This window comes from Amaranthus tricolor, chromosome 1 (genome assembly GCF_026212465.1).
Source record: "Amaranthus tricolor cultivar Red isolate AtriRed21 chromosome 1, ASM2621246v1, whole genome shotgun sequence".
Taxonomy (NCBI): domain Eukaryota; kingdom Viridiplantae; phylum Streptophyta; class Magnoliopsida; order Caryophyllales; family Amaranthaceae; genus Amaranthus; species Amaranthus tricolor.
This window is the reverse complement of record NC_080047.1, coordinates 6,797,672-6,817,623: the sequence shown is the minus strand read 5'-3', so window position 1 is coordinate 6,817,623 and position 19,952 is coordinate 6,797,672. Positions and strand designations below refer to the sequence as shown.

The 19,952-nt window shown below is 33.0% G+C and overlaps 3 protein-coding genes and 1 non-coding gene across 6 annotated transcripts; 2 read left to right on the top strand and 2 right to left on the bottom strand.

Annotated features, from left to right (window-relative positions):
- The first annotated feature begins 3,086 nt into the window (after positions 1-3,086).
- On the top strand, positions 3,087-7,452 carry LOC130812983 (peptidyl-prolyl cis-trans isomerase CYP40-like). Of its 3 annotated transcripts, none has more exons than XR_009042153.1 (10): positions 3,087-3,370; positions 4,509-5,009; positions 5,093-5,180; positions 5,286-5,338; positions 5,814-5,918; positions 6,312-6,387; positions 6,465-6,502; positions 6,581-6,648; positions 6,777-6,815; positions 6,951-7,452. XR_009042153.1 is itself a non-coding variant. In XM_057678656.1 (9 exons), exons 1-8 carry the CDS (start codon positions 3,200-3,202, stop codon positions 6,632-6,634), a joined length of 1,086 nt encoding a protein of 361 aa, XP_057534639.1. In that variant the 5' UTR covers positions 3,139-3,199; the 3' UTR covers positions 6,635-6,648; positions 6,951-7,452. The 3 variants fall into 3 exon arrangements, 1 of the variants encoding a protein (XP_057534639.1); XR_009042152.1 differs by having other exon boundaries at positions 6,755-6,815; positions 6,951-7,447; XM_057678656.1 differs by lacking the exon at positions 6,777-6,815 and having other exon boundaries at positions 3,139-3,370.
- A 523-nt stretch (positions 7,453-7,975) lies between these two features.
- LOC130812972 (uncharacterized) lies at positions 7,976-14,394 on the bottom strand. The gene is made up of 8 exons (XM_057678645.1): positions 14,071-14,394; positions 13,666-13,992; positions 12,921-13,204; positions 12,629-12,757; positions 9,809-9,931; positions 9,189-9,296; positions 8,698-8,876; positions 7,976-8,542 (listed from the first exon to the last, which is right to left on the bottom strand). The coding sequence occupies exons 1-8, from the start codon at positions 14,216-14,218 to the stop codon at positions 8,419-8,421; spliced, it is 1,422 nt and encodes a 473-aa protein (XP_057534628.1). The 5' UTR covers positions 14,219-14,394; the 3' UTR covers positions 7,976-8,418.
- A 1,258-nt stretch (positions 14,395-15,652) lies between these two features.
- LOC130801364 (U5 spliceosomal RNA) lies at positions 15,653-15,768 on the bottom strand. Its single transcript, XR_009039576.1, has one exon. It is a non-coding gene; the product is annotated as a U5 spliceosomal RNA (small nuclear RNA).
- Positions 15,769-18,801: 3,033 nt separating this feature from the next.
- Positions 18,802-19,950, top strand: LOC130819568 (uncharacterized). Its single transcript, XM_057685330.1, has 2 exons — positions 18,802-19,108; positions 19,465-19,950. Exons 1-2 carry the CDS (start codon positions 18,802-18,804, stop codon positions 19,722-19,724), a joined length of 567 nt encoding a protein of 188 aa, XP_057541313.1. The 3' UTR covers positions 19,725-19,950.
- Positions 19,951-19,952: the final 2 nt, after the last annotated feature.

The following is a 19,952-nucleotide window of genomic DNA, read 5'->3' as shown; positions in this document are numbered from 1 at the left end:
CAAATTTTTATAATTTTTAGTTATTTACTGTCAAAGAACCAACTCAACTAAAAGTTTAAACTGATGATTGAAGTCCAGTATATATTACATACTCTAACATATAAACAATAAATATAAACAATCCGACAAATATATTAAATGGCGCAAAAGTATTTTTGATACAAATATTTTAAACAACAAATCAGGAGTACAAATTAAAAAATTTGAAGGCGAATGGAAAAGTCAATATCGAAGGGATTAACTGTTAGAAAAGTACAACACAAACCAGAATCCTGACGTTTGAAATAAAAAGCGGGACCAACCAACAAACCTACTCCAACAACTCTTTTACCCATCCCTCTTTATTCAAAAAAGAAAAAAAAAATTATGGGTCTTAGCCAGTCTTTTCATTTTATCAGCCTGTTATATTATGAACTTTTAAGATTGTCCTTATATAATTTTCGAATTTAAAAACTCTAACATCTCTCTAAAAACTCTGTAAAAACACTCTAAACTAAAACAAGCTAAAACTTGAAATCGAATCACAATAGCGAACCAAAATGAGCATGAATACGATTCAGTAAATAAATTAATCGATTTGAATTTTTTTACAAAAAAATAAAAAAAGGATGAACACTAGTGCGCACCACCAGGCTGCGGATGGGTCGCGTGAAATGCGCAACTGAACTTCGATTGGGTCGCGTGAAACATGCGATTGTATCGCGATCCAGTCGTGCGTTTCACGCGACCAAACCGCGGTCCAGTTGCGCGTTTCACGCGACCAAACGCGTCCAGTCGCACGTTTCACGCGACCCCTCCGCGGCCCGATTGCGCGCGACTCCTCCTCCCCTTTTCTAAAATTTTTTTTGAATTTTTATTCCTCTTATTTATTTAATTTATTTTTTATTTTATTATTATTTAATATATGTTGTAGAAAATTATTTTAGTTTATAATTTATATATATTTTAATTACCTAATTATTATTCACTTAATATTTTTTATTGTTATTGTTAATTTATTTGAAATTTTAATTATTAAAGTACATTATTATTTATTTAATATTTAATATTTTTATTTTTTAATTATTAAACCTAATTATTATTTATTAAAATTTTTATTATTAATGTTTATTTGTTTAACATTTATTAACTTAATCTATGTTTTATTTTATATTTTAAAGTAACATAATATTTATATTGATTATTATAATTTATGTACTATTTATTAATGTTTGAAAATTTATTTTAGATTTGCAGGTTTTTGAAAACTTAAGGGACAATGTATATTATCCTGATAGATTTGTTACGGATAGAAAATTTGATTATGTAGATGAATTACATGCTTGCGACCACATCTCCGCCCTCATCTTGTTAGGCACATCAGCATGACGAAGATGGGGGCGGAAGAGCGGAAAGTACTCGTAGAATTATGTCTGTAACAATGTAAGACAACCAGCAATAGTCTTGCACCCAACCCTAGACGCCATACCCAGTTGCCGATACAAATACGCTAGAGTCACTGCACCCCAAGCAATCTCATCCCGATCGGCATTCACATTAAGTATAGGGTGAGGTCGCATCCCAACTCTAGTCTTATCCACCAGCAGTGTTAAACCCACAATAACCATGTAATAGGCTGTAGACTATGTCTCTAAAGCTTGAGACCGGTGGCACATGTGTATAATTTCACCAATGTTGATGCTCCCGCTAGTGAAATACCCTTTCCTTCGCAGCTCAAATATGGGCTTTCCAAATAGACCAGCCAATGCGAGCTTCCACTCACCATTAGCAGGTTCAACGGGGAGGCAGGCAGTCGCGCGCGACCCAACCGCGGCAGAGTCGCACAAAACGCGCAACTGGATTGCGGCTCAGTCGCGCTTTCAAGGTTGGGTCGCGCGTGACTGCCTCCTTCATATATATATATATATATATATATATATATATATATATATATATATATATATATATATATATATATATATATATATATATATATATATATATATATATATATATATATATATATATATATATATATATATATATATATATATATATATATATATAATTTTGGAATGAGTTGATTAGAAATTACCTCGAATTATTATTCGCAATTTGAATTCCTTAACTTTAGCTCCAACAAATTTAAGTTTTGATTTAGTGTTTTTAGAGTAATAAAAGTGTTATTGAGTGGCATTGAAATGTTTTATACAAATTTTAAGTTCAGGGGCATTTTTGTCATTTCATTAAAATAGGGGTGACAATAAAATAAAAAGGGTGGCGAAGTTTAAGGATTGAGAAAAATATTTATTTACACAACATAATAAATACTCCAATACATATGCAATTTGTATACTCTCTCAATTTCAACACTAACCTTCCATTTGCTTTTTAGACACTATTCATCTCTTATCTCTTACTCATAATTTGTATTTTATTATAAATCTATAAGTTAGAACTTAGAACATAGTCAATGTAAGGATTATTCATATCAACTTTTCATAATTTTTCATAATGTACAATTAGTGATATTAAGGATTGAATAAATACATTGGATAAACTGCATAAAGCAAATGAGACATTAGTAGTGAATTGAAGGGAGTATATTTTACAGGAGTAGTTCATTCCACTAGATTTATCGCATTTTAATTTGAGAAAATTGTTAAAATAAAATAATTTTTGCTTCATCAATTAAATACAAACTTAATTATTGTTTATTTTTGAATTAACCAATCTATTCAATATAAATTGTTGAAAATAAAGTCAACTATTATTTATTCTTGTTTGAATTACAACAACGGAGCTTTAAAGATAGTTAGAAACAAAAAATGTGTTTATTATAGCAAATAAAACTAATAGATAAATTTATCAAAAAATAAATAATAAATGAATATATTTTCAGTGAATCAAGCATATATAAATTTATTATTAACAATTTTTAAATATTTTTGATTCTAAACAATTTTTTATTTTTTATAATTAAATATTTATTTAGTTCATATATCAAATGTATATTTTAAAAAGACGTCTCATACAATAATTTGTGGTTATTTAATCGACACTTTTCTACCATTACTCCATTTACTAACAAACAAATTTGGTGGGATAAACATTTGGTGGGACCAAGGGGGCAATGAATATTCTCCATTTTAGGATTGTTATAATTTTAACTGTGTTCCTTAAAGTAAGTTACAGTTGAGACCTGAAAAGAGAGACAAAAATGGCGAGAACGAGATGTTACCTTGATATCACCATTGGTGATGAACTTGAAGGTCGTATTGTTGTGGAACTTTACAACGACGTCGTTCCAAAAACTGCAGAAAATTTCCGAGCTCTTTGTACCGGTGAAAAAGGTGTCGGTCCTCATACTGGTGTTCCCCTTCATTACAAGGTATTACAAGATTTATCGATCACGTTGATTTGTTTTGATTTATGTAGCTGAATGTATTTATATTTTGAATTAATTTTTTTACTTTGTTTTTAAATTAATTTTTAATTTCCTAGCTCTTGATTTTGTGATTAATTATTATGGATGATTTCTCATTTTGATTTGTTTTGATTTATGTAGCCGAATCCATGTATTTGAAATTAATATTTTGATTTTTTATATTGTTGTTGTTAATTATTCCTGATTTTGTTATTAAATTGTTATTTCCATTTTAATGATTTCTTATCCTTTTTGTGTTTAGATGTAATAAATGTTCCAGAAAGTTCCAACCCCCTTTTTTCTTTTTTTATGTTAATGTTTTAATTGTACTTCTGTTGAAGCTGTGATTTGGTTGTCTTAAAATAGAATCACAGAGTTTTGAACCTTTAAATATAGTGTACTATGATTCATTGATTTTGATGGATTGTTATTTAAAGAGCTTAACTAACTTCAATGTTATATAAGTAATTTTCAATTTCTTGGAGGGTGATTTATTTATAGAATCATTTGTCAATTGATTCATGTAGCCGACTCTAATTATTTGGGATTAAGGTTCTGACATTGTTATACTATCTTCAGTGACGTTTGTTCATTTTTATGACGTTGTAAGAACTAGTTGAGTTGGTGAAGTTGCGAATTATTCATTTTACCTCTAGTACTCGTGTTAAATTCGAGACTATGGATACTCAAGAGTCTCAGACACTTCATTTTTCGAGTCATTATATGTATTATGTCATTCCCATGATAACGATGTTTGATCTTAAAAAAGATTTTTTGTTCATAGTTTTCCATTACCACCTAATACAACATTTTCATACGGTAATGCATTGGAATGAATTTTGTGAAGAAAATTGTTGAAGGAGAATAACTATGATCATTAAACATATCAAGAGATATGTCTACCAAAAGTACACTAACTTTTCATTATCATTTCCACCATTTAGTACTGATTACCAAACGGGCTGTATATGTAATATGTAGGCATGTAAATTTTAGCATATTGGAACATTGAAAGGAATAAGGGACAGAAAAACATGCTGTGGTTTTAATTTTTGTTCTCTTACTCATAAAAACAGGTGAAATCATCAAATTTCTGTTTCAGGGATGTTCGTTTCATCGTATCGTCAAGAGCTTTATGATTCAAGGCGGAGACATATCTGCTGGAGATGGCACCGGAGGAGAGTCAATATATGGATTGAAATTCAAGGATGAAAACTTTGAGTTGAAACACGAAAGGAAGGGAATGTTATCGATGGCTAATAGCGGGCCTGATACCAATGGTTCTCAGTTTTTCATAACAACAACTCGGACTTCTCATTTAGACGGAAAACATGTTGTGTTTGGTCGAGTGATCAAAGGTATGGGAGTTGTTCGCACGATTGAGCATGTCAACACAGAGGATAATGAACGTCCCACCCAGGATGTTATTATTTCCGATTGTGGTGAAATCCCTGAGGGGGCTGATGATGGCATTGCGGATTTGTTTAAGGATGGCGATACATATCCTGATTGGCCAGCTGACCTTGATCAATGTCCTAATGAACTCTCTTGGTGGACGGAAGCTGTTGATTCTGTTAAGGCGCTTGGAAATGAACACTTCAAGGTACGCAGGTCGGAGAACTAACTTTTCCAAGCTATTACATTGATTGCAATGATGCTAATGGACATGGTTTTTCTTTTATCCAGAAACAAGATTATAAAATGGCTCTAAGGAAGTATAGAAAAGCATTACGGTATTTAGATGAATGCTGGGAGAAAGACGGGGTTGATGAAGGTGATTCTATAGTTTCATTTTACGAATTGTTATGATGCTATAGCCTAAAAAATTTCTGATTGTCGCTGATTTTATTTCTAATCTGTTTCCGTTCATTTCTTTCAGAGAAAAGTTCCGCCTTGCGAAAGATCAAGTCGCAAGTGTTCACAAACAGTTCTGTAAGCTGTCATTTTTCACTGATTATCGATTATTATGGTCTAGTTTTGTTTTGTTTGATGGAACAAAGACGGAAGCATATGCTTGCAAGTCATTGATCCTCGATCATGAATCATTAATAGGTCATGTATTGTACGATTCTTGATGAAAGAAAATCAAACACATTCCCTACATATTTCTGCTATCCCAATCTGTTCAAATCGATAACTTAACTGTTTATGAAGCTCAAGCTGAGATATATAAGCCATTTTCTTCAATTCCCTCCTAGAATTACGACTTTCTCAGTACAGCTATCTAATCCTTTTCCGTTGAGATAATTCTATACCCTTATTGTTTTTTAAGTGTTTTCTATATTCGGAAGGAGATATCTTTTATCCAGATGGACAAATTTGTGATCTTTATATTGGATTCGTTTTCCTGGTGTTGAAGACATAGTAGTAATTCACGAACTTGTTGGTTGATCGATGATTATTCTAGGCTTGTAAGTTGAAGTTGGGAGATTTAAAGGGTGCTTTGTTGGACACGGAGTTCGCTATGCGTGATGGTGAGGATAACGTCAAGGCCTTGTTTCGCCAAGGACAGGTTGGTCATTTTTCTATACCACGACCTTTGGTTCGTGGCTTTGCTTGCCACTGCACTCTATTGATCTGCAGGTAGTTTGATTCAGTTTTGAGAACCCCATTATTATATCCCTGTTCCCCTTCCCTATAACTGTGTTTTAATATTTTTATTTATTTAAATGGGTATGTCTTGCTTATAGCGTGTACTGGGTCATTTGTTTTCATTTTGCGGGTCACCGAAATCCCCTTATCTCTTTTGTTAAGGGTATGGTTTGACGTCATCCAACCCTCCCTAGACCCTGGTCATAGCTTCTGTGAGCGGGATATGAATAGATTGGCAATGGTAGCGTGGTTATTCCCAACTTAAATCATTTTTGACAATGTCTGACCTGCTATAAGATGTCGATTTCCTCAGGCACATATGGCTCTTAATGACATAGATGCTGCAGTTACTAGTTTCAGAAAGGCATTAGATTTGGAGCCTAATGATGGTAAGAGATATTTGCTCTGAAACCTGTCTTTTGAGAATCTTACAAATCATGATTCTAATTCGGTTCATATTATTCAGCTGGAATAAAGAGAGAGCTCGCAATTGCAAAGAAGAAGGTGAAGTATATGTGCAGTTTCGTTTCATGATAAGATCTTCTTATCATTCCCGAAAACTAAAAGGTCGTTTTGATGCAGATTGCTGATAGACGTGACCAAGAGCGAAAAGCCTACTCTAAGATGTTCCTATAGTTCTCCTGTTTTCGGTAAGAGTAAATGCTCTTTCTAGGTGCTAATTATACAATGTACATCGGGTGTGACTGATTCTTGAATATTTCGTGTTTTTTTGGTGTTCCGTACACTGTTTCAAAGTTCATGTTGTCAATGGATTCAGGCGATATGCTTTACAGGCATTGCTCTACCACAAACGAGGGTACGAACATATCAGTTTAATAGTTGTAATCTGCTCGTGGTGACTTATGTTCCGCGTTTTGTAATGTATTGGATCATTCTTGCAATCGATTTCAGTTTATTGTCTTTTTGACACGAGTTTTATCCTTTGCGACAGCGACTATAGCTAATAATGGAACCATCGGGGTGACGCCTGCAAAGTAAAGCCTGAGCCAAGATTATTGGAGAAGTTTAGGAATTATGACCTTATCATTCACTTTTCAGCAAGGCCTTTGAGAGTTTTTCTGAATTTTTCTCTTGTAAGAAAAACAATTCTATTAAAAATGGAATCTTTTGATATCCATCTCTTTGAATTCTAATCATATAATCTTACATTTTTAAAATAGTATTTTAAAACTCAATTTATTTCCTTTTTCCCATTCTTGTAAATTGTACTATTCACTTCTTTCGGTTCTCAGTTCTTTGGAGTTTGGCCCATTAGCTTTTTTTTCTAATCTTTATTGGTACTCCCTCTATTACTTGGATTGCTTAACGTTTGTCCCATCTATAGTACACTTTCGTTTAGTTGGCATTCACCCTTCTTACTTTTGCAACTCATTTGGACCTAAGTATTAACATATGGAAATGTTTATGAAAGTTGGCGTAATTTTTGTAGGATAATCTCTTGACAAGTTTAGTATTTTTGTTCGATTATCTTATTTTTTGATAAAATTCATTTCAATGTATTATTATTATTTGATAATATAATATTAATTTATTAAGTGATAATGAAATATTGTGAAACAAACATTTTTTATGGGTAAAATTTCATTATCATTACTCCATGGAAATATAATATGGTCAAGAAAATTTAAAATATAAACCACTCCTAATACCATCATTGAATACCAACAAACAAACAAAACATAAGTGTTCCAAATGTATATAAATAAAAACACACGCAAAAAAGAGTTAACACTAATTAATGAAAAGTAAAGTCATTATCCTATTTCGGAGTAAAGACGGGTACTAAATCTAATTATCTAACACAAATTGTTGTGAGAGACAGTCTCTCCGAAAGACACATTAGATATACAGGCTAAATAACCCGATTAATACGCATTGAAGAGAAAATAAGAATATGGAGTCCTTATTTTAATATCGTCTCTTTAAGAGACGGTCCCTCACAAGAGTAGCTGATTATCTTAAGTATAGATTCCAACAAGAAGGTTTAGCAATGTCGAACAAGTGCTTAATACAAGAGACGCATGGTAAAATTAATTATATACCGAAAACAAAGGATACAATGCAAAAATATGTGCTCAGTTGGGTGAGTAGCCAACTACACAACGTAATAAAACAATGCGATGACATGGGAGTCAAATCTCTCAACGCAAAAAAAAAAAAAAAAGGACGAGAGTGCTCCAAAGCCCTAAATTCTTGATTCATAAGCATGTCAGGTATCAAAACTTAGCGTACAATGTTCCGCAATTTAAGACGAGTGTGCTCCAAAACTTAGCATGCCAGGTATCAAAACTTCCGCAGATCTTCTCACCCTTACACAAAGATGCATGACGATTACAGCTAGTCTGATTCGAGTAAAAGGAGGAAAATTACTTTTATAGCAAACTGAATGAGCATGAACATTATAAGTTGTAGTTATCAAGCCCCAAATCTCGGAGAGCATCTGTTGCAGCAGCCTTGCAGTTTTCATGGCTTTCTCTAGCCTTTCTGATGATTTTCTCAATGCCATTGTCGAGCAAGATTTTTCTGGAAATTATGGATTCATTATAAATTAGCATTTGGTTCTATTCCTCTTACAAAAACAATATACTTGTAGTATAAGTTGCATTACTCATACTATTTTAAGGGTCTCTAAATTAGAAACAACCAATAGATAATTACAGCAAATGCTTGGATTTTACCTGTTTTCAAAGTTTCTAACCACAAGATTTCGTATCATAAGACAAGCATTTCTCTGCAGCTGTTGTGCAGCAGGAAAATTTTGCATGGCTTGGATAGCCATATCTCCTGCTCCAGCTTCCATAGCACGAGATGCATGATCAGGAGATCTCAGGGACAGCACATTAATGATAGACATAACCTGCAAACCAGATCCTAGTTATAGATTTCAACCATCATACCACAGTCAAAATATCCACAAGAACCAGTACAACAAACAATAGTCATCGCTTGCTACGCCGCCAGCTAGTTACAGAGCTAGCTCATTCAACAAGGATTACCTTAGTTTTTTCTAGGTCAAAATGATGAATCAAAATAAAGGGGAAGGTGTAATATAGAAGAATGATCAAAAAGCATAGTATAAGAACAGTTAAACTGTACACCAATTAACAGACAGTAGCAGGTCATCAAAAAGCAAGTTCCACACGAAAATTTTGAAGTTTGCGCATTCAACCTCTTGTATCACAGATGGCTCATTAGCAAATCTGGCACACAGCTTGATCAGTCTATCCATGCCTCCTTTCTCCACTATGGTACTCTTATTGTGATCACTTCCGGCCAACTAATTATGAAAGAACAGCAGTTAGGCTTCATGAATAAAATAACAAACAAGTACAGAAATACAGAATCCATACGCTAAAACCAGATTAGGAAAGTGCACATGCACACAACACAAAGCAGTTGAGGAAAATTGCCTTTGCCATTATAACTATTTGTTAAATTACAAAATGTATTTCAGGGGAAAAGATCACAACTAGATCTTGTAAAGTTCTGATACAAGGATGGCCAGCACCAGTAACAATACCATGGAACCTGGGAGTAATTTAACAAATATGCCCCCACAAGCAGCATGCATCAATTAGTGCACATTGCACTCCATACCATGTCTTGGAAGTGCTTTGTTTAACTCACTTTAGATGACAGAAGCAAATATTTGAGACACGTGGACAAGAGGAAGCAAAATATTAGAGTTAATAATTAATACATTCTAGCTTTGATGTCTATTCAAATTTCTCAAAATTCTCATGTTTTGCGGAAAAACATAAAGTTATCAGATAAGCTATGAAGGCAGACCTTAGACAACAAAATGCAGCATGATCGGGCTATAGGCTTGTTCAATTGTTCACCACTTTCATCTATACATCGAAGAACAGCATCAATACCACCCTTATCAGCTATGCTTCTGCAAATCTCATCCTGCACCAACAATATACCTATCAGTGAAAGAATGAGCAAGTGAATTTTATCCTCATTCAGTCTCCAAAAGTCATCATGAATCAAGACTCGAGTTGCACATCCTGTCAGTAGGCATGTAATGTAACTACGCAAGGCCTTGGTAAATAATCTTCCATAATTTGGCTCAACACAATTTACATCCTAAAAGGAAAGAGAGGTGAACTAATTAACTTGAAGGGACAGGACTAAGGAATACATCTAAACACTCAAAAAACAAGACCAGTAAGGAGGTAGGAAATAGGCTTAATCCTAGAAGCAATCAATACTAACCTGAGTTTTGATACGTGTGACTTGTGAGACACACGTTTTTGCTCACAAGCTTATAAAACAATTTCAAAGAATATTTGATACTTAAACAGCATGAAATTCAATTTATTGTTCCATAAAAGGTCTAAAACATCTACTATCGATGAACTAAGCCATTAATATAATGCAAAATAGCATAAGAGGGTACCTAAACCCACATTTTAAGGCATTATGTCTAATTGTTGTCACACTGTTATTAAAGGATAAAACAAAAAACCAAAAGAAAAAGAAGAAAAAGAGTTACTTAGTGGTGGTGGAGGCACTAAGAGGGAAGCCTTGTACTTTTAAAACCCCAAGCAAATTCTTATTTTTCTTTTTTTATTCATCTACCTTCAAAAAGACAAAAACCCATCTCCTTTTCCTTTTCTCTCTTTGAAAAGACTTGACAGTTTTGTCTTACGTTATATGACATTAAAAAAGGTTTATTCCCAAAACATCAAAAGCACAAAAAGAGAGAAAAACGGCAAGGCGCAAAAAAGCGCACAAATGCGTGCCTATTACATATACGTTGATCACACATTAAGCGAAGCGAATTATCTAAAGCCACACATAATAGCGCGCCCAAGGCACATTTTTTAAAACTGAGATGCTAATAAATGAAATAGCATATGAAAACTTTACATAATAATTTACGTATTTTCGTAACACTTTTGTTTGGATACAAATTTTAGGAGGCATTTGAAAGGATATAATTTTGTTTGATAGGGAAGAGACTTAAAAAGAAGGGATTTGGAGGGATTTAATCTCTTAATATTGTTAATAACTAAATCTCTCTAAATGTAGAAAAATTTGGAAGCAAAATATTTTTCTCTCCCTCTCCCTCCCTCTCCTCTAGAGTCCCCTTATTATTCTCTAGACTCCCCTTCCTTTCCCTTACCTTCTTTCCTCTTCCCCTCACTTTCTTTCTCACCTGAATTATTATCCAAACAAAGTGTACGAGTGCTTGCATAACATTTGGAGTACAAAATTTAAAAGAATCTATCCTTTTAATTTTCTTCCATCCATTCCCCTACCATCCCCATTTTTGTTCAGATAGAGGAATTCTCAAAGCCTTCGATTCTCTTCCCTTCCTTCCCTTCCCTTTAATTCTTTCCATTGAGGCAATGCATACAACACATAACTACTCAAGCAAAAATTTTAAACAAATAGCAAGTGAAATTTAACACTCTTTGAAAAGTGAGAGTAGCGAGTCAGAGGTTAATAAAACAAAATATGATAACTTGAAATGTTTCATATAGATCAAAATTTTGAGCTTTCAGAAGAGAGAAGACGAGAATAGCTGAGATGGGGATGTCAAGATAGAAGTGGACACAAATTAAATAATAGAGTTAAAAACGAGGGCTTAAGAAAGGGTCTTGAATAATACATACAACATCCCTTTACCCCATTGCCATTAAGTGACTGGATTTGAAGTGGCCAAATGTATGCAACCTTAGCTTTGCTAGTGATAACAATGAGGTTGTTTTCCATTCTTTGACAACACTAATCATCTGCAAATTACATAAATAAGATGTGAACATGATTTAATTAGTCATTTTACTATAATCCATTATGATTTGAAACCAAAGAACTATAACTCTCAGGCGGCAGGCCTCATCGAAACAAGGGACATATGACTTGGATTTATAGATATTAAAGACAAAATGAGAAAAAATCATTTATGTTGGTTTAGTCTTGGGCAAAAAAAGAAGCAAATGTCCGATGGAATCGAAAGATGGAAACTTTGAATAGCTTAGAGGAAGAGGTAGGTTATGGATAACCAGGATAGTAGGAGTGAATAATGATATAACAAATTAGATTTTTTGCAAGAGCATATGACAATCGATAAGAATGTATGGACGAGAAGAATATAAATGAATGATCATTGAAATTGATTTTGTAAGTTGTAGATTAGTATTAAATAAATAGTGTCGAATAAAGTATCATTGTTACTGACAATCTCTCACGTTAAATTATTTTGATTAATGTAGCAGACCTCATATTTTGGATTAAATATTTGACATTGTTGTTGTTACGTCATTTGATGAAAAACATTGTCAAATATGTGGCCAATGCTTGCAGGTAATAGATTTTGCCTTGAATCTAAAGTCAAATTTAAGTTAGTTGGACTTCTTTGTTAACAAACTATCAAGACATAAAATAGCTACAACTAAGTACATTCATGTCAAATCAATTCGTTAAACCTACTCTATTGCATGATGGTTAAAAGCTACCAGTGATAGCACATGGTACTGACTAAGTGCTATTTATGACAAGGTTTCTAAGTAGATGTTAACTCTTCAAGACTTTATATCGGCAGTAAAAAAGTTAGCACGAAACAGCTAAACTAAAGGCAGTAATCAGTATGCATACATTTACAGCAACAGCCTTGAGAGCGACACTTGTTGAAACTAGAGTGGGTGAAGTAAGGCCCTCATGGAGGGAATCCATAAGAGCTTCAGCAATTCCAATTTTCGCAAATTGTCGAGCATATCCATATACCTACAACCATATATACAACAGAACTATTACCAAAAAATAATTAAAAAACCTACAAATGACCAAATAAGCAAATGGGAGTTTTAAATTTCGGTACTAGCTAAGGAAAACAAAACAGATGGAACTCAAATGCTAGAAAGTGAAATGTATAAGTTCATGGATGTACTTGAGAAGCAGCAACACGGTAATCATCAGGAGTCAGTAAAACACGTATAGCATCATACACGCTCGGAACACTGGCTTTATTGCTCCCCTTCAACGTATTCATAATGAATTGATCAACTTTCAAATTCACAAATGACTCCTTGAGAATTTCGTTCCCAGTAGCAGAGGCAGCAATGACAGAGAAGCAGCTATTCAACAACTCTGGGTTTGGAGTATCCTGCTTCAAAATGCCAATGACAATATCTGGTCCACCACACTTCTGAAATGTTTGAGCACTCTGAATATCTGAAATACCAAAAGTTCAAAAACAATCAGTGAGCTACTTCTTCTATTTGTTTAACTTCCATTATTCTGGCTACTGTATAATCAATCCGCCTCTTTGAACGTTTCTTGACACACAAAAACACATTTAGACATTTAGAAAAATCCAACATTTTGACAAATTGAACATCTTACATCTACATCATAGCATTAGATGTGTACTCTATCATAAAAAAAATAAAATATAATAATAATGATATCGGTTAACATCATTTGAATCAACAGCGAGACCAACTTTCAATTACAATCCATTTACTTGTGAGTCATAGCTAAAATTCATTTGCAAATGCAATGCAAACAAAAATCATTTACGAACCAAAAAATCAAGATTTCAACAACATTCAAACTTAATATCAACTAATTACTAAGTGAAAACCAGAAATTTCAATAAATAGAGCATCAATAATAAGTTAAAAAAGGCATACCACAGAGCAAAGAAGAGAGTGCCTGAAGAACAGCAACTATAACCTCCTCATTTCCACTTCCAGAAACTTTGCCACAAATCGACGTCACCAATTCAACTCCACCATTTCTAGCAGCAATTGCAGCATTAGAATTCGAATTTCCGGAAGTTTTTTCCGCATCAGAATCAACACAAAGTTGAGCAAGTTTTAGAAACAATGGCGATAATTGATGCAATTCATCCTCATTCTTGGACTCACAATCAGCCCAATTCTTCTTCAAATCTTCCAATAATGAAATCACTGGATTATCCTGCACCGAACTCTCTCCCGGCACACAAGTGATAATACCTAACATTTTGAAAAAGGAGTGACGAATTTGAAAATCTTAAAACCGAGGATTTCAAAAAAATTGAAATGAAAAGTTACCAGATAGATCGACGCCTTGAAGAGTGAGAGAATCTATGGCGTCTTGAAGAGCTTCAGAAGGTTCCATTCCAAGATCTTCCATGTTTTCTCTCACTACTTCTTCGAATGCTTCTTGTGATATTGTCCTCTTTGTTGTTGGACCTCCCATCTTATTTTTCTCACTAGTTATTTGAATGATTCTGTATGGTATCAGTGAAATGGTGTATGGCTTTGAAGATGATCAGAGTTTTGGAGTTTGATTTATTTGAGTTTGGTTCCTCTAGATTTCAAATTTGCTTCGTTGATGGTTTCTCGTTACTCCCATCTTTTAATTTGTTTTATTTTTTATTTTATTTAATTTTAATAATTTTATAGCATTTTTATTTTGAGATATAATCTCACTATTTAAACACACTTTTACTTATTTTTGAATATTTTTAATGAATCCAGAAAGCTAACTCACTCCACTTAATTAATGTGTCATTTTTAGTTACTTGGGGTATAAACAAAGATATTAGGGCTTTAAATATTAGTCGACGTTAATTTACATCATCTTGGACTTAGTTTAACTATTTTTTTTTTTACACCCTAAAATTATATAAAAAAATATAATAAGTAGGTTGGGCCTTGAAAATTAGTGTGAATTTGGCATTAAGATATTCCTTTGACATGTTATATTCTCTATCATGTCTCCTTACAATATTCTACTAAACATGATAAGCGAATGAGATTAAATTTATTTTTTTTCGCGTGGAGTTGTTGACTTTGACACCATTCTAAAGTGGAATAAGACTACATCTAAGGGACAAGTTTCATTACATAATTGGCGAACCTTATTTTAAAAAATAACTAAATATAACAAAACTAATAGAACAACAGAGATTAAACAGATTTAACAAATTTGATCATTTCAAAAAAAAAAAAAGAAAAAAACAAATTTGAAAAAAACAATAAGACTAAATATACACTTAGAGGTGTTCATTCGGTTGATCGGGTCGGTTTCAGACGGATGTTATTCGGTTCGGTTGCATTTCGGATCGGTTATTTTTCGGCTGTGTGTTACAACGGGTCACACTCGGGTCGAGTCGGTTACTCACGGTTCGGTTAGAGATCGGTTATTCAAGCTATCGGGTTAGCATCAGTTCGTTGTCGGTTGAAGTTCGTGTCGAGTGTCAATCGGTCTCGGGTTGTCATCGATTACTAATTGGTTCGGTTTTTTCGGGTACAGATCGGGTTCGAGCTTTATTTTTCGAGTAGTTATCGGTTACGGATAACTATTGATCGGGTCAATATCGAAATAAGTTAATAGTCAGGTTTTTAATTGATGTATGCTCATTTACTTACAAAAAATAATTACCGATTGTTTTATCAGATATAACAGATAGGGGTGTCAAACAGGTCGGGTTGGGTCATTTTCAGGTTCGGATCATATAAAAATGGGTCAATAAACCATTAACCTGAACCTGACCCATTTAATTAATGGGTCAAAAATTGAAACCCCGACCTGATCTGTAGCAGATCAGATCAACCTGCTAATGACCAATTTAACCTACTTTTTTTTTTAGGTCATTAAATTCATATATTTCAGGTCATTTGACCCATTTAACCTTAATTAAAGGCTTCCTCCAAAAATAAACGTATGCCACTTAATGCAGCGAGCACACGGTATTCTTTAGTAAAAGGCAAAAGAATAGTTCGATTTGTGCTCACGGCGTGACTGCGTAAGTTGGTATGAGATATGTGGAAGTGATTTAAAAGATTTTTCTTTTATTAGTATCTTTCATTGCCGATGTGGGACAACTTCCTTTGTTATTGAAAGTCATCTTCAGCTGACAAATTCCACTAACAACTTCCTTTCTTATTGAAAGTCATCTTCAGCTGACAAATCCCTCAATACATGGTAATTGGTATTATCTTAGTTTTATGAAGTATTTGGCAAATGTTGATCCGTCTTAAATTTAATAAATGGGTTAAACAGGTTTTTTTCGGGTTTAAATATTCAACCTGAACCTAACCTATTTAATAAACAGATCAGATCGGGTTGACCCATGTAATTAATTGGGTCAAAAATCTAAACCCAAACCCGCTAATTTCGAATCGGTTTCAGATCAGGTTAGCAGGTCGGGTCAGCTTTTGCCAGCCCTAATATTAGGCAGATCAATTTATTTCAATTAGTTTATATATATATATATATATATATATATATATATATATATATATATATATATATATATATATATATATATATATATATATATATATATATATATATATATATATATATATATATATATATATTCTGTATGCAATCTCTTCTGTATAGAACTTGTGTTCTTCCTTTTTCCGTATTATTAGAAAATTGAAATTGGACTTAATTTGCTAAAATTAGGTGAAAATTTGATTCGGATTTATAACAGTTCGATTTACAATCGGTTCGGGTTTGTATCAGTTCGGGTTAAAAACAGTTCGATTAATAATCGATCGGGTTTGTATCAGTTCGGGTTAAAAACAGTTCGATCTTAATCGGTTTTAGTCAGGTTACATTCGGTTACGTGCATAATTTGGGTCGGATTTGACTCGGATCGATCACTGTTCAGTTCGGGTAACATCGGTTAAGGTTTATATGTCGGTTATAAAATTCGGTTGCAGTTCGAGTTCGATTTTGCCCTTTTCGGTTATCAAACGGTTCGAGTGAAGTATCGGTTCGGGTAATTGCGGTTCGGTAAACCTAAAAAACTTCCATTTTTTCGGGTCGGATAATTTTCGATTCCGGGTCGGATTTTCGGGTCGGGTTTGTTTTGAACAGCTCTATATACACTATATATTCCATCAAAATCTATTTTTCTAAAAATATTATTCGATAATACTACGTATCCAACACAAAAATAAATCAAAACTTATGACATAGTATATCGATTATATATATTTTTGATGTAACATGAATAACTATTTTTAACTAATTTTCAACTAATTTTCAACTAATATCTTTAAACACAGATTTAACGATTAACGTGGAAAACCGCACTAGTTAATAGTTAAACTAGTTGGTGTTTAAGGTGTTACAAATTGTGATGAATGATGTTTTCCTCCCCTTGATGAGGTTTACACAAAAATCATGGTTATGCATATCAATAGCATAGAAGTAGAGACAAAGATTGAAAAGTTGTATTGCCTAATTGTAATAGGCAACCATTGGACTTTGTAAGTGAAGAGGAGTTTGCTAATTTCTACTAAAATGAAGAAAATAAAGTCAACATTTAATTAGTGGGTTGTTAAACAAAAAAAACTTGAGCTTCATTTCACATATAAATTCCACTTGAGAACTATTGGAAAAGCTTCATTTTGTGCGCATGCACCAAATATTATGATGACTAGCTTACCCTCTACAATACTTAGTAATTTTTTATAAGGCTGAGGAATGAACAAATTGATTTTCTTAGAAACGAAATTTTATATAAAAAAATTAAAGCTTTAAATGTCATACATATTCACTAATAATCTGACTAATTAGCTCAATTTAACAATATAATTATTAGAAAAATATGATATTTTAGTAAAGATTGGCTTAGTGAATTGATTTGAATTGCACTCACTATGTTGTCATTTGTTTGTTACTTTGTTGTTTACTCTTGTACTCTTAAATTCTACTGAGTTTATTTGTGATGAATTTGAAAGTCGAGGCTAGAGGAAAAGAGGAATTCTTATTTTTTTAACATTCATAATTAATTACTTACCGCAAATTAGCTTTAAAATGAGTGAGTACCTCTTAAATAAATTTCTTAAAATTCAAAAATTTATTGTAAAACTAATTAACTTTAGCAACTTATTCATATGCTTTTTTACAAAGTATTACAAGCTTTTAACAAAGTATTAAAAAATAATATTAATTTGTGAACAGACTCATTCTTTTGGCCTCTAATTCAATTAGTTTTTAAAATTATATCATTATAATTAAGTAATTAAAGCCTTGATTATTGTAATATGAAAAAAGAAATTTACCATGTATAAGTCATGACTCAAGTAATTTGATTAAAATCCTACTATTATTACTATTATTATTGCATTGTGTGACATATATAACACCAAAAATAGCATCTGAGTGAGTAATGTAGACATGTAGAAATCACATTATTCAGCCCACCTTATGCTAGTATTTTTGATTCACCCCCTTTTAATACGAGATATACACTATTGATTTTTCTTAATAACATTGGAGATAAAATATTTAAAAATAGCAAATAATTTCTTAAAATTATTTTGAGACAAAGATTAACAATTAATTTTTAGTAAACGGCAATAATTCGTTAAAATTATGTCAAATTTTATTTTTGTTGTAATTGATTTTAAAGTCAATCAATATAGAATTTCCAATGTAAGGATTACTACTTATTAAACTATGAATTAAGGAGGTCTAATTAGTTCATATTTAGTACCAACCCACTAAACAAAATGTAATATAAGAGTTGAATTTATAGAGTAAATATCATATTTCTTTACTTTAATTAGGTCAATTCCCTCTTCACTTACATAGTCCAACCGTTGCATTTTTTTGACAAAACGGCAGATACAAATCGGACATCCCCCTATATAAACCCCAACATAGGAAAGGAATTGTCATTGTAATTGGTAATAACCCCATACATCACTAAATACATTTTACAACTAATTACCATGGCTTATACTATAAACACTTCATCATTAATGTGTGTTATAATACTTGCATTATTAGGATTTTCATTCTTTGATACGTGCATGGCCGACAAGGAACTAACCAAGTCGACCAAACAACGTTGGGGTTGGGGATGGGGATGGGGATGGGGTTGGAGTAGGGGTGGGGATCAGGGTCAAGGTCAAGGGCAAAGACAAGGTGGGTGGCCTCAGGCTCCAAGTAGTTACAATCTTAGTCACGGTGGAGATTGCCCTTTCACTCACAAAAATAAAACTCTTAGTCGTAAATCAAATAAGATTGTCGTTGGAGGTTCTGCCAATTGGAATTTTGGCTTCAATTACACTGATTGGGCTCTCAGAAATGGACCATTTTACATCAATGATAAATTAGGTACGTATATACATACATACATAACGTTATTCATATCACATTGTATCTTTGTTTTGTTCAATAGTTTCCTTGTTATTAGTAAGGTCTGCCTAGAGAAGAGCCACTTGTCTAGACCAGATTTATTTAGGTCATGATCCGAGTTAGTACAACCCACATGCATATGTGTATATGAGCTATCCCTTACTAGTATTTTGAATTCGTGTTCGACTTTTTTTTTTTTTTGAATAATAACATCCAAACAAATGATACTCTTTTTTGATACACTGACGATATTCATCAAACTGACAATGCATACATTCTTGCATAACTTTTTATTTTGATGCTTAACTAACCTATAAAATGGCGTATACGAGCAGTGTTTAGATACGCAGCACCAGTAAACCAAGGACCAGGACACAGTGTATATTTACTGCCAGACTTCATGAGCTACTTAAACTGCGACTTAAGCAGAGCCACGCGCCTAGCAAACACCAACCAAGGCGGAGGCAAAGGGTTCGAGTACAAGATCACAAAATGGCAGCCTCATTACTTTGCTTGTGGCGAACATAACGGCATTCATTGCAATCTTGGCATGATGAAGTTCTTTTTTATGCCTAGCTTTCGCTACCCCAATTGATTTGTTACTAGCTACTTTACATTATTCTCCTGCTAGGGAATTTGAAAGGCAATGCAATGCAATTTATTATACTTAAGTTTAATTATATTGGAATTTCATCACCTACTGTACTTTTTTAGTAAGTTTTAATTCTCTTTTTACTGAGATTGTATTTGTAACATGTTTGCTGAATACGGAACAAATCAAAGTAGTTCTAATATAAAATAATGAAATTTAAAGCTATATTCA